Genomic DNA, 25,906 nt, shown 5'->3' with positions numbered 1-25,906 from the left:
AGAATTTTGCGATTACAAACTGCTGCAAAGATTAACCCCATTTATTGTGTGAATATATCTATAGATGTCCTATAAATGGAATTGCCCTGTCAAAGAATATATATCTTTAAATATTTTCATAGATACCACAAACCTGACCTTCTTATATCAATTTATATTTTCATCAACATGTATGAGACACCCTGCTTCTCATCCTCTGATTGATGTTATTAATTTTGGTACTTTTTACTAAATTGCTAAGTGAACACAGTATATCTGTTTTATTTCATACATCTGTGATTATTATTGAGGCTGAATACCTGTTCACGTTTGTTGGCCATTTATATATCTGCAACTATAAATTGCTTGTCCTTATCTTGGCAATAGTTTTATGGGGCCTCTGGACTTGAGCCAGTGTGATCCAGCTTGGCCCTGTTCTCACTGGATTGCCTTCACTTCTTTAGGCTTTACTTTCCATATGCAAAGGTCCTGTCCAGCATTAAGATTGTTTGTCTAGGGATTTCCCTGGTTAAGACTCTGAGCTTCCAATGTAGGGGGCATAGGTTCGATCCTTGGTTGGAGAACTATGGTCCTGTGTGCCTCACATCACCTTTAAAAAAAAAAAAAACAGATTCTATGTCTAGACTTACTCTGTCATACTGGTGCTGAAGGTCATTTGTGTATTTCATCACCCTCTCTACCATCCCATTTAGATGGCAAGACTGTGCCCTGCTACTATTGGGTACCATTTTTGAGGGCTTAGTCTGGCCTAGGCATTTTATGAAAGGCATGTATATATGTACATCCACTGGGTCATGGAAAAAGCAAGAGAGTTCCAGAAAAAAAACTATTTCTGCTTTATTGACTATGCCAAAGCCTTTGACTGTGTGGATCACAAGAAACTGTGGAAAATTCTGAAAGAGATGGGAATACCAGACCACCTGACCTGCCTCTTGAGAAACCTATATGCAGGTCAGGAAGCAACAGTTAGAACTGGACATGGAACAACAGACTGGTTCCAAATAGGAAAAGGAGTACGTCAAGGCTGTATATTGTCACCCTGCTTATTTAACTTCTACAGAGTACATCATGAGAAACGCTGGGCTGGAAGAAGCACAAGCTGGAATCAAGATTGCTGGGAGAAATATTAATAAGATATGCAGATGACACCACCCTTATGGCAGAAAGTGAAGAGGAACTAAAAAGCCTCTTGATGAAAATGAAAGAGGAGAGTGAAAAAGTTGGCTTAAAGCTCAACATTCAGAAAACGAAGGTCATGGCATCTGGTCCCATCACTTCATAGGAAATAGATGGGGAAACAGTAGAAACAGTGTCAGACTTTATTTTGGGGGGCTCCAAAATCACTGCAGATGGTGACTGCAGCCATGAAATTAAAAGACGCTTACTCCTTGGAAGAAAAGTTATGACCAACCTAGATAGCATATTGAAAAGCAGACATTACTTTGCCGACTAAGGCCCGTCTAGTCAAGGCTCTGGTTTTTCCAGTGGTCATGTATGGATGTGAGAGTTGGACTGTGAAGAAAGCTGAGCGCCGAAGAATTGATGCTTTTGAACTGTGGTGTTGGAGAAGACTCTTGAGAGTCCCTTGGACTGCAGGGAGATCCAACCAGTCCAATCTGAAGGAGATCAGCCCTGAGATTTCTTTGGAAGGAATGATGCTAAACCTGAAACTCCAGTACTTTGGCCACCTCATGCAAAGAGTTAACTCATTGGAAAAGACTCTGATGCTGGGAGGGATTGGGGGCAGGAGGAGAAGGGGACGACCGAGGATGAGATGGCTGGATGGCATCACTGACTCGATGGACATGAGTCTGAGTGAACTCCGGGAGTTGGTGATGGACAGGGAGGCCTGGTGTGCTGCAGTTCATGGGGTCGCAAAGAGTCGGACACGATTGAGCGACTGAACTGAACTAAACTGATATATATGTATTTCATTTAATTCCCATGGCTTAAATGGCAGATACTATTATCTCCATTAAAAAAAAATGAATTAAGTCATTGCCTTAAGTGACTTGCCCAATATTGCATTGATACTAACTCATATTTGTTCTCAGCTGTATTACCTGATAGCTGAAGCCTAAACTCCTTCATGAATTTTATTTATCTTTATATTCCCTGCATTTGGTAAGGTGCTTGATAAATATATATATTTCCCCAACATTTTATCACAAAGCTCTGCAACATTTTTAAAAGTTAGAGTTTTACAGTACCTTCTAGATTCTACAGTGAACACTGTGTGTGTGTGTGTGCTTAGTCATGCGTGACTCTTTGCAACCCCATGGACTGTAGCCCACCAGGCTCCTCTGTTCATGGGATTCTCCAGGCAGGAATACTGGAATGGGTTGCCATGCCTCCTCCAGGGGATCTTCCTGACCTAGGGAGTGAACCCGAGTTTCCTTTGTCTCCTGCATTGGCAGGTGGATTCTTTACCACCAAGCCACCTGGGAAGCCACAATGAACACTTTTCTCTCCTGTTTACCACATCTTTATCTCTTGATACGACCCTAAGCCGTCTTACTTTATTATTATTATTTTTTTTGCCACACTGTGTGGCTTGTGGGATCGTAGTTCCCTGACCAGGAATTGAACCTGGGTCATTGCAGTAAAAGCGCTGAGTCCTAGCTACTGGATCACCAGGGAATTCCTCCATCTTACATTTTTGATGCATCTCAAAGTAAATAACAGACACTAAATATACCTTGCCCCCGAAACGTTAGCATACGTATCATAAACTAGAGTTCAGTATTTTTTTATAATTCTTTTTGTTTTTTGAGTATTTCATCCAATGAAATGCACCAGTCTTTCTTGATAACTGTTACATCTGTTAGTTCAGTTCAGTCGCTCAGTCGTGTCTGACTCTTTGAGACCCCATGAACTGCAGCATGCCAGGCCTCCCTGTCCATCACCAACTCCTGGAGTTCACCCAAACCCATGTCTGTTGAGTCGGTGATGCCATCCAACCATCTCATCCTCTGTCATCCCTTTCTCCTCCTGCCCTCAATCTTTCCCAGTATCAGGGTCTTTTCAAATGAGTCAGCTCTTCACATTAGGTGGCCAATGTATTGGAGTTTCAGCTTCAACATCAGTCCTGCCAATGAACACCCAGGACTGATCTCCTTTAGAATGGACTGGTTGGATCTCTTTGCAGTCCCAGGGACTCTCAAGAATCTTCTCCAACACCACAGTTCAAAAACATCAATTCTTCAGCGCTCAGCTTTCTTCACAGCCCAAATCTCACATCCACACATGACCACTGGAAAAACCATAGCCTTGACTAGACGGATCTTTGTTGACAAAGTAATGTCTCTGCTTTTCAATATGCTGTCTAGGTTGGTCGTAACTTTCCTAACCCTAGTTCTTATCAAGATATGAAACATGAACATCACCCCCAAAAGGCCCCTCATGCCCTTTTTCAGGCAATTCCCACTCCCAACCCACCCCTGCTTCCCAGAGGTAACCACTGTTCTGATTTTTTTCCCCATAGGTTACTTTGACTACACCAGAAGTTCATATAAATAGTACCAAATAGTAGTTCAAGGCTTCTTTTACAGTCACTTAAGAGATGGAGAATCCCAGGGACAGAGGAGCCTGGTGGGCTGCCGTCTATGGGGTCGCACAGGGTCGGACACAACTGTAGTGACTTAGCAGCAGCAGCAGCAAGAGATGTTTTTGAGATTCATCCTTGTTGTGTGTATCTGTAGTTGTTTCCTTTTTATTGCTGAGTAGTATTCCGTCATATGACCGTGTAAATTGAATTGATGCATATTTGTTTTTTAAGTTTTATTTATGTATGTATTTTTGACTGTGTGGGGTCTTTATTGGTGCGCTTGGGCTTCCCCTAGTTGCTGCAAGCAGGGACTACTCTCTGGTTGCGGGGCCCAGGCTTCTCATTGAGATGGCTTCTCTTGTTGTGGAGCACGGGCTTTAGGGGGCAGGGCTGCAGTAGTAGTGGTACTTGGGCTCAGTAGTGGTGGCTCTTGGGCTCTGAAGCACGGGCTTAGTTGCTCCACGGCATGTGGGATCTTCCCAGATCAAAGATCAAACCGGTGTCTCCTCCACTGCCAGGTGGATTCTTTGCCACCGGACCACCAGGGAAGCCCGATACATGCATATTTGAATTGAATGGTCCTTGTCTTCAAAATGCTTTATGTCTTAATGCGATAAAGCAGCTGAGTTGATTGAGTCAATGGTATTCTGCTTAGATTTAGGGGATAGTAGGGTCGACATGGGGAACTTTCCAGATGGTGCGGTGGTAAAGAACCCGCCTGCCAATGCAGGAGATGTGGGTTTGATCCCTAGGCTGGGAAGACTCCCTGAGGAGGAAATGGTAACCCACTCCAGTATTCTTGCCTGAGAAATCTCATGGATAGAGGAGCCTGGTGGGCTGCAGTCTGTGGGGTCACAAACAGGCAGACATGGCTGAACAACTGAGCAAACAACATATCCTAATTTGCATACATGCCTTTCCTCCACTTAAAATTAGGAAAGACCTCCTGGAGTAGGGTGACGGGTGAAAGGCAGAGAAGTGGATCAAAAATAGTTATCTTCACTGGAGGGCTTGAGAGATGAAGGGGAGGGAGGTAGAAACTGCAGCCTGAAAGGAGTCGTGAGGTAATGATATCACTGCTACTAGAGACTATGAACTTGAGGACAGGAGATGTGCCAAAGTCCAAGGTCTATAGGAAGTTGACAGAAGCCAGGTCTCTGGCGAACTAGGCTCTGAGACATAAGAATCCGCTGCAGCTGTGTTGCAGGTCTGACCCTGGAGGGGGACGCTGCCAGTAGCTCTAAACGTGGGGCGCAAGAGAGAACCCAGGCCACAGCCAGGCCGGACAATTGTTGGGACAACAGTGAGGAGGGGGGATCTTGTGAGCTGTGCAGATAACAGTGGCAGGACAGGGGGTGATGAGGGAAGGGCTGAAATGGATCTAGTCTCCAGAGGCCCCAAGGACTGGGATGAGAGAAGGGTGACTTTGGCAGAAAGTTAATAAATAACCTGTGTCCACAGGAGACTTAGATATTTGGAATTTTAGAGCTAGAAGAGACCTAGATCATGTCGTCCAACCTTGAGCAAAGTGACAGGTTCAAGGTCCCCCAGTGATTTGTTGGCAGATCCAGGCCTAGATACCAGATCTAACATTTCCTGCCAGCACCACCCCCTGTGCTGCTGCGGTGACCGTCTGCGGTTTCTGCCGGCTGCAATGACAGTGAGGGACAAGCTTGTGCCGAGACAGCCCAAAGATTCTAGAATTCTCAGGGCTGTTTTCCGTTGATACCACTCAGATACTTAGCCCCCAGCTAAGAGCCAGGATTGGGTAAGGACTGCAGAGTGAGAACTGGAGGCTATGAAAGGTGTCTTGGTGGGACAGCATTGGAGGCAGTTGGGTTCTCTGTGGTTGAACTGGGGCTCAGATACTGGTTTGTTCCCTTCAAGTCCCCAAGGTGGGTTCCTTTCCCCATTTCCCCCACAGGTCCCTCTGGAACCATCTTCTAAGCTAGCCTTTTCAGAACGTGCAGGTAGTGATGGATGAGAGGTAAGATGGGCAGTGATCAGCCAGAGATCCTTCATCCTAAGATATGGTAGGTCTGTCCACACCCCCATCAGCATTCAGGAGTAGAGAGAAAGACTCCCTCTGTTGAAATAGAGCCCTGAAGAGACAATACCTGATCCAGGCACTCTGCCACCCTGTATCAGTCCAGGCGCAGTTGCTGGCCAAGGCTGTTCCTGGATTTGGACTTCTTGGGCCCTTAGATTTCCTGGCTTCCCACTCCCAGGTACTATGTATGCATGGAGCAGTAAGAACTAAACAATTCAAAGGGAACTTTGTTTTATCAGGTAGAAACTGAGGTCAGAGGGGGAGAAGGGTACCTGCTAGTTCCACAGAGAGCTGATGGCCAGATTTCCCATCTCTTTGAATATGCTCTATAACACAAGAATTCTCTAGGCTTGTGCTGCCCAATCTGATAGCCACAAACCACACAGGGCTGTCAAATACAGTAAGTCCCTTACTTAAGAACCTTCATGTTGTGAACTTTCAAAGATACAAATGTGTGTTCCAGCCCCTATATGCCAGCTGTTGGTTGTATTGTACTACTATACTTTTCAAGGTGCAGTACTGTAAGAGTAAACATGTTTTCTTTATTTTTTGTGTTTTTTCTATATATTATTTATGTGGAAAGTATTATAAACCTATTACAGTACAGTACTATATAGCCGATTGTGTTAGTTGGGTACCTAGGCTAACTTTGTTGGACCTGTGAACAAATTGGACTTACAAATGTGCTCTTGAAACAGAATTTGTTCATATGTAGGGGACTTACTGTACTTGAAATGTGGTTTGTCTGAATCGAGACATGCTCTAAATGCTAAACACACACTGGATTTTGAAGACTTAATATGGAAAAGAGAATGTAAAAATCTCAATATTTTTATATAAATAACATGTTGAGATGACACTATTTTGGATATATTTACATTAAATAAAGTGTATTGTTAATTTTACCTTTTTTTAAAAAATGTGGCTGCTAGAAAATTTACAACTCCATATATGACTTGAATTATATTTCTCGTGGACAGTGCTGCTCTAGAAAAGATACGATGATCCCTCAGGAGCCACATGGGTAAGGGCACTGGGTGGAGCAGAAACAATCAACCAGCACCCCAGGGCCCTTGGGCATTACTGGCCCTTGAAGCCTTCCTAGGCACTGTACCTGGGTTGGGAATCCTTCTCAGTAGAATGGGGAGCCCAGAAGGCCCTCTTGGTTGTGAGGATGGGGTACACTGAAAGGAGGGGCCTCTCCAGGGCTTGGCCAGAGCTCCCTCCTGCAAAGAGTAAGCTTGTAGGTCTTGCGTCTAGAACTCAGAGCAGGAAGCTTTCACAGAGAGAGAAAAAATTACATTTAATTTCTAATTAGGTGGTATGGCCTACTTCTTGTTCCCTGCTGGTTAGAACAAGAAAAACTCTCAACTCCACCCCCACCAGGTTTTTTTCTGGTCCTGTCCTGAGTCGGGTGTGCTTGGGGATGGGAGGAGGTTGGTACCATAAACACTAGAGCTCTGGAGCTAGCTTTTTCTCTCCGGCTGCCACAACTTACTTCCCAAGGCTATATTTAGGTGTCGGTCTGGGGAAAAGGATGTGAGTTTTTCAGGATCCTGTTTATCCAGCAGACCCCACCCCACCCCCACCTTGCAGCTGTCTGTCCTCTGTTCAGTCTGGAACTTCCCCCTTACTTCCCTCCCTGCTTCACTGTGGGCACCCAGGCCCTAGAAAGAAAACAACATTTGCCATTGAATCTTGCAGTTGCCACCTACTTGCTGTGTGACAACTAACATATACTTAATTTTCGGAGCCCCGTTTTCTCATTTGCAAAGTAGAGATAATGATACCTACCTTACAGGGATGCTGTGAGGTTCAAATGAGATAGTGTAAAGGGCCTGGCATTATGCCTGATGAGTGGCAGTCATTAAATAAGTGTCGATTCTTTGAGATCTGTCCAGCAGTGGCTCAGGCTGCTGCTTCAGGGGTAGCAGGTTTAGGAACGAGCCCAGGAGCATGTGATGTCTGGTGCCTTAATGGACAGTGGCTGTGGGAGGTCACTTGCCTTGTTCCTTTGTGTTTGAATCTTAAGTTAGGTCCTAGGTTGGCTTGATGGCATCCTTTTTTTAAAAAAAATAATTTTATTTATTGACTTATTCTTGGCTATGGTGGGCCTTCATTGCTGCCTGGGCTTTTATCTACTTGCGGTGAGTGGGGGCTTACTTTCTAGTTGTGGTGCTCAGGCTTCTCATTGGGGTGGCTTCTCTTGTTGGGGATCCAGGCTCTAGGGTGTGCCAGCTCTAGGGCCCCCAGAGTTCAGTAGCTGTGGCACATGGGCTCAGCAGTTGCAGCTGCCAGGGTCTACAGCACAGGCTCAATAGTTGTGGTGCATGGGCTAAGTTGTTCCACGTGGCATGTGGGATCTTCCTGGACCAGGGATCGAACCTGTGTCTCCTACATTGGGATTACCACTGAGCCACCAGGGGAGCCCCATAACATCCTCTTAACTGGGAGGATAGAGCTCCCAGATGCCACCACTGTGTACACCTAAGTGTGGGTCTATCAGGGATTACAGAAAATGATAGACTTTGAAGTCTGGGCTTTTACAAACTTGTCTCGTTTCCTTATTTGTAAAATGGGAGTAATGATAGACCTCTCCATGGCATCATCAACTCAATGGATATGAGTTGGAGCAAACTCAGAGAGATAGTGAAGGACATGGAAGCCTGGTGTGCTGCAGGCCATGGGGGTCGCAAAGAGTTGGATACAACCTAGCTACTGAACAACAACAAGAACACCCATAGCAGTGTTATGAGGGTCACCTCGCGACAGTATTGGGTGACACAGAGCCCCTGGCACGTAGCTGGCACTCGGTGAGGGACAGTTGTGCTCATTGGTTGGCCACATGTGGGCTCTGCTGGAATAACCTCTCTCTCTCTTTCTCTCTGCAGCGGCAAGGGCGGGGCACAAAGGCCCTGTACTAAGCACCTGTAATCCTCTGGGGGTGCCACCCCTGGAAACAGCGCCCCCACCATGTTTAACCTCATGAAGAAAGACAAGGACAAAGATGGCGGGCGGAAGGAGAAGAAGGAAAAGAAGGAGAAGAAGGAGCGGATGTCTGCGGCGGAGCTGCGGAGCCTGGAAGAGATGAGCCTGCGTCGCGGCTTCTTCAACCTGAACCGCTCCTCCAAGCGCGACTCCAGGACGCGCCTGGAGATCTCCAACCCCATCCCCATCAAGGTGGCCAGTGGCTCGGACCTGCACCTGACAGACATCGACTCGGACAGCAACAGGGGCAGCGTCGTCCTGGACTCGGGCCACCTGAGCACAGCCAGCTCCAGCGACGACCTCAAGGGCGAGGAAGGCGGCGGGCGGGGTTCGGTGCTGCAGCGGGCGGCCAAGTTCGGCTCCCTGGCCAAGCAGAACTCGCAGATGATCGCCAAGCGCTTCTCCTTCTCCCAGCGCAGCCGGGACGAGAGCACGTCGGAAACCTCCACCCCCTCGGAGCATTCTGCCGCCCCATCTCCGCAGGTAGAGGTGAGGACCCTGGAGGGACAGCTGACGCAGCATCCCGGCCCGGGTATCCCTCGATCAGGACCTCGGTCCCGAGCCCCGGAGCTGGTGACCAAAAGGTTTCCCGCTGACCTGCGTTTGCCCCCGGTCCTGCCCCCACCACCCCCTGCCCTTCGGGAACTGGAACTGCTGCGAAGGCCCACCGGGGACTTTGGCTTCTCCCTGCGGCGCACCACCATGCTGGATCGGGGGCCCGAAGGCCAGGTCTACCGGCGGGTGGTTCACTTTGCGGAGCCCGGCGCGGGCACCAAGGACCTGGCCCTGGGGCTGGTGCCCGGTGACCGTCTGGTGGAGATCAATGGACTCAAGGTGGAGAACAAGTCCAGGGATGAGATTGTGGAGATGATCCGGCAGTCTGGGGACAGCGTGCGGCTCAAGGTGCAGCCTATCCCAGAGCTCAGCGAGCTCAGCCAGAGCTGGCTGCGGAGCGTGGAGGGACTCCGCAGGGAGCCAGCCCATGTAAGTGTTTGCCTGGGCAGCCAGGGGTGAGCGGGGACTGGGTATGCTGGCCTCTCTGGCGTTTGTACCTGGGAGGATGGTGGCGGTACCCAATAGCTATCATCAGAGCCTAGCAAGTGCCAGGGGTGATGTGGTCCACTCCTTGGGCTCCAGGACAACTTATCTGGCCTGTGGGGAGAAGTGACCCCAGCAGATGTGATACACCATAATACGGACTGTATGATACCTGCGTGGGCTGTATGTCCTGAGCCCTAAATTGAGGCATTGAGAAAGCTAACATGTGCCACTTCCAGCTATGAGAGACACTCTGGACTACTACTAGTCCAGACTGGTATGTGGACTAAAATATAGCATTTCCATTTTTTATGTATTGGAGGTGAAAAAAAGATAAATTATTTTAAATCAGGTCTCACATGGGACGTCTGTGATGTGTGGCTGCTTTAGTGGTAGCTCTTGGGGAGGTGACTGCAGGCCTTCTTTTACCCCTGAGCAACTGAGGAGCTGAACACCAGGTAAGGTTGCAGAGATAAGCAGGGGCCAGATCATGGAGGACCTTGTAAATAATGGTAGGAGTTTCGATTTTAGTCCAGTGAAATGGTACCATTGTAGGATTTTCAGCAGGGGAGTGACTGGATCTGATTTATAAAGATCACTTGGGCTCCAACAGTCTTTATTATCTCCTGGAAGAAGAAAAAGCACAGCCCTGGAAAGGCAACAGGGATCTAGCCTACAGAGATAGTATGACCTGACTGTCCCTGAGATCTCAACTCGTATCCAGCCCACACAAAACAGCCATGGAAGGGGTGACATAGGAGCAGAAGACACTGAGATTAGATGTGTGAGCAGGTCTCTAGGGGAATGGATATCTCTAACCCCAGGGGACTCTTGATAGGGTAGCTACATATCAGTTTGGAATGTTCTGCCTAGAGACAATCCATGAGGGATAAATTGGCTCTAGCCCTCCCTTTCTCCTGCCTGTGGGTTTTAGGATTGTCTGGATCTAGTCCCTGCAGCCTGACCACTGCATAGCCTGGCCGGGACCTTTCAGCACTAAGTGACCGGCCAGATGTGTCAAAGTCAAAAGTGGGAGGAAATGCTAAGGAAGCAGGCAGAGTCCCCATCCTAGTTTTCTCCCAGGGAGGGGAAGTGGACGCTCGGTTGGCTAGTCAGTCTGGCAGCATCTCGGGCCTGGAGGGCCTGGGAGCAGCAGGGTTAGGCTCTGGCAGGAAGCACTGGAGTCAGGTCCCCGACCTTGCTCTACCCTGGGGCTGTGGGGGTCAGGATGCTCTGCTAGTCAGGAAAGGATCGTGAGTGGGAGGGAGCCTGTCATGGAATCCAGGGGAGGACTGGAACTCATTTATTCCAGAAACACCCATCAAGCACCTACTCTGTGTTAGCCATCAGACTAGACCGAACTCAGGGAACCTCAGCCTAGAAGGAGTAGTCTTTATTTCAGAGCCAGAGATCATACTATGATCATACCACGGGTCTCTCTGCTTTCTACCAGGGTGATATTGCTTTTAACAGATGGAATTTTCTTCCTCTTTAAGAATGAATCCCCTCTGGGAGATTGTTGCCAGCTCCCTGCTGAACCACAGCACAGGTCTCTGAGGGGCCCTCGGCCTGGCATCCCAGATGCTGTTCAGTTTTGTCCTTATAGCACACAGATCGTCCTGGCATCTCACATTTCCCAGCCCCTCTCCCTTCCCAGCTAGCTGCTGCTGCCTCCTCCCTGGGGAATTAGATGGCTCAGCTGTTGAGGCCCTGGTGGATCCTGCAGTACAGCAGGTACCCCTGAAAGGCCGGGTTGCTCTCGCCTCTGTGGGGCAAACCCAGCTGATGCCCAGAGAATGTCTCCCTCCACCTGGGGGATCGGGCATGGGAGGCAGTAGAAAGCCCCATCGTCAGGAGTCTCCTAGAGCCCTCTGACAGGTTCAGAGTAGCCCCTGCATCTTTTCCCACCTGGGTAGGTAGCGGGGACTTGGGCCACAGCAGAGAGGAGCAGAGTGAGCCTGGCATTCCAGTGTCCTGGGACGGCCCCCCGGGGCTGGTGGAGGAGTGTTGCAGCCTCTTCTGGAACTCTTGTCCTTTATCTCCTCCTCTTCCTCCCACTCCTACTCCTGCTCCTTTTCTTGGCAGCGATTCTAATCCCAGTTTCATGCCAAGAAAAGAGTCTTCCCGCTTCCTCCAGGCTCCTGGGCGGGGATCCCTGACAACTCCAGCCCCACAGGGACAGCTCCTGGCGGTCACCCTGCCCATCAGGCCGTCCATCAACTGTGTCCACACGTCGCCTGTCCCCAGGGAGCTCTGAGGGAGCTGGCTAGCCATCTGTTCCCTCTCGGCACACAGACGGGGGCCATGGGGCCTTTTCTCCACAACCTCTTCAGAGGGCCCCAGGGAGACACAGCCCCGTGGGTTTCCTTCTCACACGGTGTGTGCCCAGAATGCTCGGTTCACAACTCCTTTGTGTGTCCCTGTGGCTGCTCGACAGGGTTCCACTGGGAGCAGGGGTGAGCTCTGGCAGGAGGATAGACTTGGGACCTCATAGGAATCACTTAGCTGGCCCAGGAGGAGCAGCTCTTCTGTGTCTTTTCTTCCACCCACCTGCCTATGAAATAAACAATTCTTGAGCACTTCCTGTGTGCTCGGTCCTGGGGTCCAGCACTGAAGAGCACATAACCCCAGCCCCAAGGAGCTCACAGTCTGGTAGGAGAGATGCTCAAGCAGCAAAGACAGTGCCATTTGAGAAGCTCAATGACAGAGGCCAGGACATGGTCCTGGGGAGCACAGAAGAGGGACTTCTAGCACCGCCTTGGGAAGGAATGAGGGAGAACCAATATCTGGGAGGGAGATGAGTGTAGGGGAGACAAGAAGAGGAAGAGGAAGGCCGTAAGACACATGGCGAGGTCTGGAGACTGGAGAGAACGACCCATCTGGGGCATAAGACGGGGGGATTGTGTGGGGACAGTATTGAGAGAAGCAGCAGGAGAGGCGAGCAGGAAGCAGGTCACCGAGGCCCTTGTGAGTCATCTAGGGAATGCGAACTTTAACCTAAAGGCAGTGAAGCGATTTAATTAGGGAGTGATGGGAACAGGTTTTTGAAAAACCTCTCTGGCTGCTTATGGAGAATGCTTTCAGCTCTAGCAAGGATAGCTGTGGGGAGACTAATGAGGGAGCTGTAGTGTCTCAGTAAGATGGACGGAGGCCTGAATTCGGGGAGAAGCAGTGCAGATGAAGAGACGTGTCCGACAGGAGCAACTGAAGTAGGCTCTGTTGTCTTTTTTGTTTATTTTTATTTAAATTTTTTAAAAAATTTATAGTTGATATACAATGTTGTGTTAGTTTTTGGTGTTCAGCAAAGTGATTCAGTTATGCGTGTGTGTGTATATATATATATATTTTTTTTCAGATTCTTTTCCACTATAGTTCATTACAAGATACTGAATATCGTTCCTTATGCTATACAGTAGGACCTTGTTGCTTATCTATTTTATTTGTATTTGTATTTGTTAATCCCAAGCTCCTAATCCATCTGTTCCACTTCCCGATTTTTCCTTTGGTAATCATAAGTTTGTTTTCTATGTCTGTGAGTCTGTTTCTCTTCTGTAAATAAGTTTATTTATATCAAATTTTTAGACTCCACGTTTAAGTGATATCCTAGGATATTTGTCTTTCTCTGACTTACTTCCCTTAGTATGATAGTGAAGTGAAGTCGCTCAGTCGTGTCCTACTCTTTGCGACCCCGTGGACTATAGCCCACCAGGCTCCTCTGTCCACGGGATTCTCCAGGCAAGAATACTGGAGTGGGTTGCCATTTGATAATATCTATGTTTATCCATGTTGCTGCAAATGGCATTATTTCATTCTTTTTTATAGCTGAGTAGTATTCCATTATGTGTGTGTATGTATGTGTGTATAAATATAAATATATACATATATATCACATTTTCTTTATCAGTTCACCTGTCCATGGACATTTAGGTTGCATCCTTGTCTTGGCTATTTAAATAGTGCTCTTATGAACTTAGGGGTGCCCTGTAGTCTTGTTGATTTGCTGGTGTGGGAGAAGGAAGAGAGGAGGGGTCAAGTGTGATGCCAGAGTTAGGGGAAGAGGCTAAGTCCTTTCTTCAGCTCCTCAGGGAAAATGTTTTAGGACATCTGTTTGGGGATCAGTTACTCAAGTTTTCTAAAGGCAAAGAGATCCTTGAGTTGCTGAAATTGGAGGAGGTGTTGGTAATGATGAGGATCTTAAAACCCTAGTTGGTTCAGAATTCCTTCCTCCAGGTCAAGGAGTCTGTGTGGGCAAGTCAATACTCTTTAAGAAGGGGCAGAAGCCTGTTAGGGACTAGGACCTGAGGGAGGGGAGAGCCTTTCTGTTTATATTCTCATTGGGCCTTCATAGGGGACAAATATGGTTTCTGAGAAATGGAGGGTGTTTCTGCTGAGCTCAGAAAAGCCCACTTGGCTAAACCCTGGCCAATGCGTTTGTCCCCCTGCCACCAAGAGCCAGAGGAGCTGGCCTGCATGGGAGCTGTACCTGGAAAGCACCGCTCCCCTGAGCTTTCCAGGATGTGGTAGGAGGGGAGGGGTGGGTGCTTAAAGGAAGGTGTATCAGTCCCTCCCATCCAAGGCTGGTTTCCCGAACCCTCTCAAGCTGTCAGGCATTTGCCTGAGGTCTGTAGTCCAGTCTCTTCTGTTGGAACTTGGGATTTGTACTCAAAGGCTGTAGGGCTGTAAGTTTCCTAAGGAGGTCATCGTGTCCATCTAAAACCACCTCCACACTCAGGAGAATCTGGAAGATAGCATTTATAGTGTAAACAGCATGGACTTTGTAGCCAGAAAGACCTGTGTTTGTGTTTTCCTAAAGTTACCAAGCTTTTGTGAGCTTTAGTTGACTTACTCCTTTAAGCTTTTTTAAAAAATTTGCTTGGCTGTGCTGGGTCGTAGTTGCAGTATGCAGGATCTAGACCCCTGATCAGTTGTGGCATGTGGGATCTGGTTCCCTGACCAGGGATGGAACCTGGGCCCCCTGTATTGGAAGGTGGAATCGTAACCACCCGACTGCAGGGAAGTCCCTCCCTTAAACATGTAATGAATCTGCTTAGGGACCAGCACTATACCAGGCATAGGGAGATTAAATAAATAAAATGCAATCTTTCCTTGAGGAAGCATGAAGTGAAGTGAAGTGAAATCCCTCAGTCGTGTCCGTATATAGACCTAAGTAAAGAAATGCAACCAGGTACCATAACTGCTATCACAGGTCTGAATGGCAATGCAGTGGGGTGAGGAGGAGGAAGCGGCCAGTCCTGCCACAGGAGAAGGGGTGGCAATTAGGAGAGGCCTCCCAGGCAAAGTGAGCCATGACCGCTCTAAACGGGCTCTGTTCTTTCCTCCCAGAATTTGAGAAGACTAACTCAGAGAAGTATTCATGCCCAACTAACTACAGTTTTCTCTGAGAAGGAGAATAAGACTGGTGCTAAAGGGAGGCTTGTTTATTCTGCACACCATGCTCTGTGGGCCTTTATTGAAGATAAACATGTTTGTGTATTAGATGACGTCACTTATTAGACTTTAGCAGTAGTAAACGCTCAGGGAAATTAGTTCCTTTCCCTCTGCCCAGTCTCTAATACCATCCATGGAAGGCAATTTTACACCCTCTGTGTTAATGAGGAGCTTCCCTAGTAGCTCAGCTGCTAAAGAATCTGCCTGCAATGCAGGAGACCCCAGTTCAATTCCTGGGTTGGGAAGTTCCCCTGGAGAAGGGATAGGGCTACCCACTCCAGTATTCATGGGCTTCCCTGGTGGCTCAGACGGTAAGGAATCTGCCTGCAGTGTGAGAGACCTGGGTTCTATCCCTGGGTTGGGAAGATGCCCTGGAGGAGGGCATGGCAACCCACTCCAGTATTCTTGCCTAGAGAATCCCCATGGACAGAGGAGCCTGGCGGGCTACAGTCCATGGGGTCTCAAAGAGTTGGACATGACTGAGCCCGCACACACATGCTTCCTGTGTTAATCAACCCATTCTAGTACTCTTCCATTCTTGCCCCTGGTAAGGTTTTCTTTCCAATAGGACTCCTAACACTTTTGTCCAAACTCTTTCTCTGAGGCTCTGTTCTTAAGACAGCCCACTGGTGGGAGAGGTGGGATACTGGGTGCTCTCTTGCTTTTTCCACATTTTAGAGCCAGGCTTCTCAGACCTGCAGGTGTGGTCCTCAGTGGCCTTGCAGGGGACTGGCCAGGCAGGGTTGTCTGCATTTGGGAGAAGGCTATAATGGAGGCCCTGGGAAGAAACGGTGTGAGCCTCCTCTTCCTGGTCCCCAGGACCCCTGCGTGCTGTCATGAGTGGGGCCCAAAAGATTCCAAGGGGAGACTTGAAACTGCTGCTTCCTGGTCAGCCAGGCTGGCTTCTGGGCAACAGGCTTTCCCAGGGGATTCTGCTGGTGGTGGGGTGGTGGGGTACCGCCTGAGTTCAGTGTTCTAGAATGCCCTGTTCTACTGCTACTCCAGGACATTTTCACTTCATTTTATGCCAAAGTTCCTGGCATCAGAGTCTCACCATGGGAGAGCCTGGTTTGGGGGCTCAGGGTAGAACCCAAACTATATCCTTTTAGATATATGAAAGGCAGGTGGATGGGTTCAAGGATGTATGACCTGGTGAGCGAAAGGTCTTTAGGAGCATTTTGAGGGGTTGTCTGTCCTGGATTAGTGGGGTGCCTGGGACCAGCAGAATAGTGTGGTGAACTGGGTCACTTCTATTCTGCTAGGTCTCCCTTCTGTCTTCAGAGGTCCAGTCTGCCTTTTCCCCGGGGAGATGCTAGATGAACGACAGCCCCAGAGTGCGCTGGCCACCCAGCCCGTGGGTGGTGGGCACAGTGCCCGGGCCGCACTGGCCTGGGTGTGGGTACATGTCATGGTCACTGGTTGTTTTTGCAGGCACAGCTTGGAGCCCTGATGCAGGGGCTGGGCCTTGATGGAGGTAGGCTGTTCCAGCCCCTTCCCGCCCTGACCAGCACTCCTCCGGCCCACCCTGATCCCCCAGACCACCTTGGCCTCCTCTCCCTTCTGATCTCTTTTATTTGTACTGAAATGGTTCTGGAAAATACCAGATATGCAAACACCCAGACGGGGGGAGGTGGGTGAGGAGTGGGGTGAAGACGGGGGTGTGTGTGTGGCGGGTGGGAACACAAGTATTTTAAAAATGCTGCAAATCTCTACAGCATTTCCCAGAAACCACAAGCACGCGTTCTGCCTGCCAGCAGGGCTCCCGCTGCCCCCCTACCCTGAGCTGCTGGATTCTCCTCACTGGAGCCTGGGGTGGGGAACAGCGTTGTGGGGGTGGGGATTAGTGACCCGTTGGGGTGGGGGCTCCCCTGCTGCCTGGGCAGGTTGCCTGGTGCCTCCTTTGTCCGTCTGGGCAGCAGGTATGAATGTGCCCCAGGCCTCTGCAGTACCCTGGGCACCCACCATGCCAGACAGGCACTGCCAAGGAGTGGAGTCATCATGGTCCCCCACTCCTTGCTATGCCATTTGAGGGGCCCCCAGCCAGCCCTCGAGTCCCATGTGGTGTTTGGCAGCAGCTTCTGTTCTGTTAAATACAGGGGACAGTGTTAGCGAAGCTTATTTTTTCAGTCATTGGCTCTAGTTGGGTTGGGAAACTATTTCCTTAGACCTGGGTCACTGCTCTGGCTCCCTTCACCTCCTGCCATATGTTCCTCAGAATCAGGGCATGGCGTTCTGCCCCTGCCTGGCTCACCTGGCCACTCTGCACAAACTCTGTGGCAGGAAAGAATGTTGGGGGTTCACCTGGCCTTCTGTGTGGTACCCAGTACAGTGTGTAGCTCACACAGGCTCCCTAGGTGGTATTTAATTGATCTGGTAAAGATTCAGTCTGAATAGAGATGCTTTGAGGGAAGGGCAGGAAAAATAGTAGCGAGATTGAAGATCATGGTTAGTGTTCACCCTGCTTCTGTTAGAGGCTGTTCTAGATGTCCCCCACATATGAACTCAGTACATTTTCCCAGCAACCCTTTGAAGTAGGTACTATAATGATCTTTGTTTTGCAGATGAGGAAATTGGATTACAGAGAGGGTTCAGGTTAGGTAAGTTGCCTACGGTTTCATGGCTACTAAGTCCCTGGTCAGGATTTGAACTCAGGGTACACCTCCTGGCCCTTCACTCTGCATAGGAGAGCTGTGTATCCACATGCGTACGTATGTGTTAGCTGCTCAGTCACATCTGACTCTCTGCGACCCTATGGACTGTATGCAGCCTGCCAGGCTCCTCTGTCCCTGGAATTCTCCAGTCAAGAATACTGGAGTGGGTAGCCATTCCCTTCTCCAGGGGATCTTCCCAACCCAGGGATTAAACCCCAGGTCTCCTGCATTGCAGGCAGATTCTTTCCTGTCTGAGCCACCAGGGAAGCCCTGTGTGTCCATATATCCATGTATACATCCATACATCTGCATAAGGTAGAGGAAGGCAGTCTCTGGGTATCCTTATACATCCACTGCCCAGCCCAGGCCTGGGCCTTCTGGTTCCTGCTCCCAGGTCCCTAGAAGCCTCTTCTCCAGAAGGAAAGGGGGCGCCAGGGGGGTGACTGGCCACTCATGCTGTGTGGATGCTACAGAAGGATGTGACTGTTGCTCTCAGCCTCTTTGGAGGATCCACCTGAGGAAGTGAGCCCAAGGGGCAGCAGGCAGGATTCAATCTTTTTTATTTTCCCTGATGTGGACCATTTTAAAAGTCTTTATTGAGTTTGCTACAATATTGCTTCTGTCTTATGTTTTGGTTTTTGGGTGCTGATGCCTGTGGGATCTTAGCTTCCCAACCAGGGATCGAACCCGTGCCCCCTGCATTGGAAGGTGAAGTCTTAACCACTGGACCACTGGGGAAGTCCCGGGATTTACCCTTGTGGGAGCTGGGAGAGGTCCTGGAAAGGGGCCTGAGGGAAGCCATGGGAAGAGAAGCGTCTTGGCAGCCTTCAGGTTCGGTCCCCTGGGGTGGGGGAGGGGTGTTCATATACTCCTTATACACTTCCCCTGCTAGATGCCGGAAGCCAGGCCCATTGCCCCCTCACCTTTTTGACTCTCACTGACATGCTGGTACTGACCTCTGTAGCCCTTAGGGTAGCAAGATCCCAGAATGTCGCCTCTGACCAGGAGCAGGTCCTCTTTTTATGCAGGAGTGAGCATGTCGTTTTCTAGTGTGCCCTGTGGGACAAAGGCGAGGACCGCAGCCCGGCACAGTGCCTGGCAGGTGGCGGGCGTGCAACTCAGCGTCCCCACTGGCTTCTGCCATCCAGTCCCTGCTGTTTCTTTTGTCTGTAATGCTTTTTCCTGTCCACCCCCATATATTCATACATACACACGGGCCCGGTTTGACCATCATTTCCCGAGGGAAACCTTCCCTGGTCCTCTCTCAGAGCACGGCAGCTCTATACAGCGCCCCCCCCTTCACAGCCTTCATCAGGATTGTAATGAATTCGTTCTCTTCTCATTTCTGCCCTGCTGGAGCACTTGAGAAGGGCGGATATTTTGTTGAAGGAAAGAAGATGGTTCTCAAGTCAGAAACTGGTTCCCTTGTTCAGCTCAGTCTCCCCGCTGGCCGTCCTCGGTGACTTGGCTGCAGTGTGTTAACGACTCTTGGTTCTGTGCTCAGATGCCTAGCATCCCTCACAGGAGTGGAGATGAAATAGGACTAGGCAGCCAGGAGACGGAGCCTGGGGGGGGGCTCTGGGAGGAGGGCCACTGGGACAGCCTGCCCAAGGAGACACCGAGCGCTGGTGAGAAGCAGATTCGGGGTCACATGGGGTCACACAGTGTCCAGCCCAGGGGACCTGGGAGGAATGTGCCTGTCTTAGTGGCTGCAGGTCTCTGATGGGGTGGAGCGTGGCCCGGCCAGGGCACAGGGCACCCTCTTCCCTTCTGCTTTCTCTGGGCTGCCTGAGTACTGGAATGTTGGCAGGCTGGGAATGTTCACAGCAAGGATTTTTCCCAGTCAGGGCGACAGATTCCAGCTGGAGCCTGGGGACATCTCCCCCGTGGGCAGGGGCTACCGGAGAGACGGGTGGGGCGGGGGCAGAGGTTGGACAGCCCCAACTGCTCTGCTCTTGGGGCCTGGACTCGGTTCCCATCCTCTCTGGGAGATGCAAGGGGGGCCCAGCGAGGGGGAAGCCGGGCTCCTGGAGGAGCAGTGGCAGGCCTTGGGGACCAGAGACCTCGCCTCAGCAAGGCAAGAACGTGGCTGGTCCTATCCTCCAAGCCCTCACTTCCTCCAGTCGGTGCATGCATCAGGAAGGGTGCCGCCTCAAATTCCATCCTCAGGTGGGGCTGCATCTGCTCAGACCCAGGTTCTTTGGCCTCTAGGGACCAGCAGCCTTGGCGCGAGGTAGCATTGCTGAGCTTGTCACCTGTATCTCTCCGCCACCTTGCAGGGGCCCCATAGCCACCTCCAGGGGCCCCATAGCCACCTCCAGGGGCCCCATAGCCACCTCCAGGGCCTGGTTCTTTCTTAGTGACCTTTCCAGCCCCTCTGCCCTCTGATCTCAGTTCTGCTGGCTCCTCCCTCCCGCTCCCATTTCTGCAAGGAGCTGACTCACTTCCTTCCTTCCCCACCAGCTTCTCTCACTGGCAGGCCCTAGGGCAAGCGGGTACCCACAGGGAGGGGGGTCTCTCACAGGGCACTTCCTGGGCTCCCTTCTCTGTCAGCAGGACTATGAGGCTGCCCCTGGCTCTGGGCAGAGCAGGGCTGGAGGCAAGGTGGACCGGGGATGGGCTTGGCTCTGGGCTATAGGGAAGACTGGGTACCAGCGTCTGGAGCCGTGGGACAGTCAGAGTGGGACATTGGGACACCTTGAGGAGCACCTGAGGCCCTGGCAGGGGTTGGTTCTGGGGAGAAGAAAGGCTGATGACATCATCCCTGGGATCAAGAAGCCTGTGCTTTCTCTAGAACAGAAGACATCTGCGAAAAGATAGATCTCAGCCCGGAGTGGCGCGGGCCGGAGGCCAAGCAGTGACAGCACTTGTCAGGCAGCACGAGATGGTCACGGCTCTCTGTGACACCCGGTTTCACGCTCAGCCCCATCCCATCAGAAGTGTCTGGAGAGTCCCGAGGAGCCTTCCAGGGACAAGGCGATGGGAGGGGTCTGATACAATGTCCTCGTTAGTTCCTCCTGCGGTGGCCCGTCCTCCCCTCCCCGCCCCCAGCTCCCTCCTCTGTGTGCTGGTTTGATTGTGGAGCTGCCTGCAGAGGCACCGGCTTTGGGGCAGTGAGAGATTTCCTCTCCAGGTGGGCTGGCATCTTCTCTCTCCCCTGGAGCCTGTGTGCCTGGCACCGCGGGCACGGGGGACCCAGCCTGCACTGGGCCCGCCGCAGCCTTGCCTCCTCCTCTGCAGGCGGCCTAGGTTACCTAAAGGACATGGGCACAGGGTGAGGTCAAGTCCCCACTCACTTGGCGGTGCATCAAGATCAATAGAGGCGAGAGGCAAACTGGGCGCCCCGCCTGAAGAGCCTGGGGGGGCGGGGGTGGCTGTGGGCTGTCTTCCTGGAATCCAGTGGCCAGCAAACATCCTTATTCCCCTTCGTGCTTGGCCTGGCCTGGCGGAGCCCCCATTTTCCCTGGCAGTCTCCAGTGAGCCTGATTCTGGCTTCAGTATTTCTGGACAGTGACAGAGGTTCTTATCTAGGTGAGGTTGGGGGTGGCAGGCAGGAATGAGGCTAGGTTTGGAGAAGGTGAGGGGTACTAGCCTGAACACCTCGCTTAGGAAAATGCCCTCACCCTGCATCGTGGGAGGTGAACCACGCTGTCCAGGCCCATGGATGCCTGCCCGCATGCCTCTCAGTCAGGCATCTGTGTGCCTGGGCAGGGCGGTTCCCCTCCCTGCACCCATCATTTCTTGGCCCTGACTTGGAGAGAAGAATCAGGTTCTGTGACGGGACACCTGGCTTGGAAATGGCTTGTACACACACACACACTCACAGCAGAATTCAGTCTGGGTTGTCCTTTTTACCCAGACCCTTCCAAAGCATTTTTGCCATGAGTCCTTCTAACCAGCCGTCGCCTTCTCTGTGCAGAGGCAGGCTGGCCTCAAACCAGAGGACTTGGTTTCTGGGGCAGAAGAAGGCACAGTTTTCCTATTTTTTAATCAGGGCCCTAGGTTCCCCACCCAACCCCTGTGTTCTCCTTAGACCACTGGTCTTGAGGTCTCTCTCTGTGCCTCTGAAGGAGGAGCCCCTGCTGTAAAGAGTCTCCCCTCCTCCCTCCCCACCCCTTCTCTTCAAAATCCCCAAACTGTAGCTCTTACTGTTCTGTAGGAACAGATGCTTGGCAGATCTGAAGTTGGTTGGGAGGGCTGGTTTTGGCTGCAAGAACTGCTTTCAGCTCATTTGGGGGAGGGCAGCGTGGGCAGAAGGGCCCACAAATCGAGAGTTGTATATGATTGTGTGTATTGTTAACACATTGGTACTGGGCACAGTATGGACTCTGGAGCTGACTGCCTGGCTTTGAATCCTGGCCCTGCTGCTTACTAGGTGCATGTGCCCAGTCATGTCTGACTCTTCACGACCTCACGAATCATAGCCCAGGCTCCTCTATCCATGGGATTTCCCAGGCAAGAGTACTAGAGTGGGTTGCCATTTCCTCCTCCAGGGAATCTTCCCAACCCAGGGATTGAATCTGCATCTCCTACGCTGCAGCCGGATTCTTTACTGGTAACCTTGGGCAAATTAATTTCTCTGTGCTTCATTTCCCTCATCTGTAAAATAAGAATAATAGTACTCTCCTCACAAGGCTGTTTTGAGGATGAATGAATCAATACAAGTCACTCAGAACTGTGTCACATCATTATCATCTGTCTCTGATGGCTGAGAAGCTCTTGATACCTGGGAGCTCGATGGGCCATCTGCCCACAGGAATGCCACAGCCTGTTAACAGCTCAGCTTGGCTCATGGCAGGTAGGGGGAGGGGTTTACTCTTCTTAGGATGATGCTTTTGTCCCTGAGGCTTTTCAGGTGGTGGTTGTTCAGTTGCTCAGTCGTGTCCAACTCTTTGCAACCCCATGGACCGTAGCATGCCTGCCTTCCCTGTCCTTTACCATCCCCCAGAGCTTGCTCAAACTCATGTCCATTGAGTGGGTGAGGCCATCCAACCATCTCATCCTCTGTCATCCTTTTCTCCTCCTGCCCTCAGTCTTTCCCAGCATCAGGGTCTTTTCCAAAGAGTCAGCTCTTCCAGGAGGAGATAGGGAAATGAGGTCCAGGTGGGACCCCACGTTTACTTGGGGCCACAGAGTAGCCCCAGAGTGGGATCGCCTTGCCCTGAGCATCCACTGTCATCTGCAGTTTGCCGCCAGCTTTCAAAGCTCTGCTCCATTCCCTGTGACTTCCTCCAGTCAAATTCTTGGCTGATACCAGTACCTTTCAAAGGCCAGGCTTCTTTCTACCTATTTGTTTTCCAGTTGAACAAACTATATTTTTTTGTGGTCTCTTTACAAATCAATGTATTTCTTTACACCTGCCTTGCCTCTGACAGCCCATGTGGATTAGGGCTAACAGGAATTGAGGCATATGAGACTTCTCAGGTGGTCCAATGGTGAAGGCTATGTGCTTCCTTCGTCACTGGACAAGGGACCCCAGGTTCGATCCCTCGTCAGGGAACTAGATCCCGCATGCCGTAACTAAAGATCCTGCATGCCACAGTGTGGCAATGAAGATATCATGTGCCCCAACTAAGACCTGGCACAGCCAAATAAATACATATTAAAAAAAAAAAAAAAAAGAGTATTGTGGCACAGAACGGAGAGGCAGCCCTGACCCGCCAGTTCCTGGGTCTGCTCTCTGCTCCTTCCTTCACACATAGGAGTTTGCCCACGCACTCGTACCTTGAATTTTCTAGCTACTGTTGCAAAGCTTTTCAAGTGAAGTGCCTGTGATAGAATGTGGTAGCAGTCGGATCCATGCCTTGCTGCCTGTTCCTCCCCAGGGAGCTTGTTGGAGCTTCTCTAGCATGATGAGCGTGCCCCAGAGTCCTCCTCCCACCCCTCCTCTTTAGCTTTATCCAGATGACATTGCAGGGAAGTGTCCAGCCATGGTCCCCACTACTCCAGGGCAGACCTCCTGGCTTTCTGCTCAGTACAAGACTTCATTGCCTTATCTGCCCTTAAGAGTTCAGGGTTCTGCTGGCAATTCTCCTTCTGGGAGCGCTAACATCAGATGAGTCCAGCAGCCGGTGATGTGGGGAAGCCCTCAGGCCACTGCATTCCGGATGTCTTACCCATGCATGGTCTAGAGAGTCTGCAGAAACAAGGAGTGATTGTGTGGCACTGAGGGGCTTTCTCCCAGGCCTGGGATGCCTTGGGGTGGGGGCTGGCTTCCACTCAGCCTTGCCTTTTCAGCCCCTTGGCATCTGCTTCTGCACCCAGGCTGGGGGTTCAATTGCGGCTACCATCCCTTCCCCCACTTCCCTCTGAAGCCTGGAGGCCAAGGCAAAGCACATGGGGACAGGAGTTTAAGCTGACTCTGGGTCAGGGGTGGGAGAGAACAGCAGGGGGTCAGGGACAATGCCTGAAGGAGTCTTTGTCAGGGACGACAAAGACTTTGTCAAGGACAAGCTGAACAGGGATCCTCTGGACCAGACCTTCCCAGTAGAAAGTTCTGCAGAGTGATAACTGTTCTGTCATCTTTGCTTTCCAGCTTGGTAGCTGTTAGCCACATGTAGTTATTGCCTACTTGAAATGTGGTCGGCGTGACTAAGAACTGAATTTTAAACTTTATTTGATTTTTAATTTAATCAGAAGCATTCCTTTGTTTCAGTTTAAATAGCCACACTTAACTAATGGCTACCATGTTGAATAGGGCAGCTCTAGATAGCTCATTCAGGAAGAGATGGTGGAGTGGTCTGGAAGCTTGTCTCCTCTTGCAGCACCTCCTGGTGAGTCTGGCAGGGGGGAACATGTTTTCCCTTCCTCCCAGGAAGGAAGGCTTGTCCTCTTGGGCAATTTCTACACTTCACCAGCTCAGGAATCCTGCTGCCCCAGGGCCAACAGGTCCTGGCCGTGTGCCACCGCAACTGTGGTAGTGCTTCCCCAGCTCACCAAGCACGTTTTCTGCCCAGCCTGGTAACACACAGGCACTCACATGCCCCAGTGGATTTGGCCAGGGCTCTTAACATGGAGGTGTGGGTTGGTAGGAAAAGTAGAAGCTTTTGCATCTTCCTTCCTGCTTCTATGGAGTTTGGATCTGTGCTTTATTTTTACTTCAAAGGATTCTAGAAACAGGCCCAACAGAGGTCCCCAAAGGTGAACACACAGATCCTCAAACATTTATTGAATGTCCAGTGTTTGAAAGACACTGAGGTTTAGCTGAAAGAACGGCTCTAACTTTGAGAATAAATAGCACAGGCTTCCAGCTCACACCCCAGGAGACCTCACTGATATTTTATTTAAACTGGTGTGTCTGACCCTTAAACTGGGTTTCCTTTTTTTTCTCCTGTGGACATAGAGAAGAGTTGTCTATTATATGAAAAAGAGAAGAACAGTTATTCATTATGCCTATCGGCTCCTGTCTCTCAGAGGGGGCAGGGATGGGAATATTGTGTCATTCATTTACTAGTGCCCCAAGTCTTGGTGGAATTTGGGGCAGGAGAGTGGAGGATGTTGGGAAATCATCCTCAAGGCTGGCCCTTGGCTTTGGACCTTGTGGGAGCTTGGCAAGCAGAGCCAGTTTGGAAATCCCCAGGGGCCACGAGGAAATCCCCAGCAGCTGAGAGTCCTCAGGGAGCAGCAGGCCAAATGGAGCCACCAGTCAGGTGGTCCCTGCTGGCAGCCAGAACCTGACTTCAAGGAAATGGACTCCTGCTCTTGTCAGAGAGGACAAGCCCAGACTTCCCCGCCTGGGCTCTGTGCCCATGAGATGGTATGGGGTCCACAGGCTCTGAGCAAACCTTTGGGTATGCAGATACAGGGACTTGGGGAGCTCTAAGCCTTAGTGGGATTTCCTGGTGGCTCAGACAGTAAAGAGTCTGCCCATGTTGCAGAAGACCCAAGTTCGATCCCTGGGTCGGGAAGATCCCATGGAGAAGGAAATGGCCACCCAGTCAGTATTCTTGCCTGGAAAAAATCCCATGGACAGAGGAGCCGGGGGGCTACAGTCCATGGGGTCGCAAAGAGTTGGGACACAACTGAGCGACTTCACAAGCCTCAGTGACCACCTCTGGGACAAGCCCACTGACCCTTCTGGATTGCTTGTCCCAGAACTGTCCCCACCACACAGGCTCAAGGTGTCCCTGGAGTCTTCTGTTTATTTATGAAGTCATCCATTCATCCGTTTTATTCCATCAGTAA

At 50.7% G+C, this 25,906-nt stretch overlaps 1 protein-coding gene across 1 annotated transcript in view; it reads left to right on the top strand.

The window, feature by feature from the left end:
• The window catches only part of MYO18A (myosin XVIIIA), a 101,033-nt gene that overhangs the window by 4,924 nt on the left and 70,203 nt on the right, over window positions 1–25,906 (top strand). The window contains exon 2 of the mRNA XM_068977972.1: window positions 8,489–9,569. Coding sequence (XP_068834073.1) covers window positions 8,571–9,569 — 999 coding nt within the window. The 5' untranslated portion in view covers window positions 8,489–8,570. The remainder of the gene's footprint in view (window positions 1–8,488; window positions 9,570–25,906) is intronic.

The sequence above is a fragment of the Capricornis sumatraensis genome, chromosome 8, assembly GCF_032405125.1.
Source record: "Capricornis sumatraensis isolate serow.1 chromosome 8, serow.2, whole genome shotgun sequence".
In the NCBI taxonomy this organism is placed as follows: domain Eukaryota; kingdom Metazoa; phylum Chordata; class Mammalia; order Artiodactyla; family Bovidae; genus Capricornis; species Capricornis sumatraensis.
This window is presented reverse-complemented; position numbering and strand designations above follow the sequence as displayed.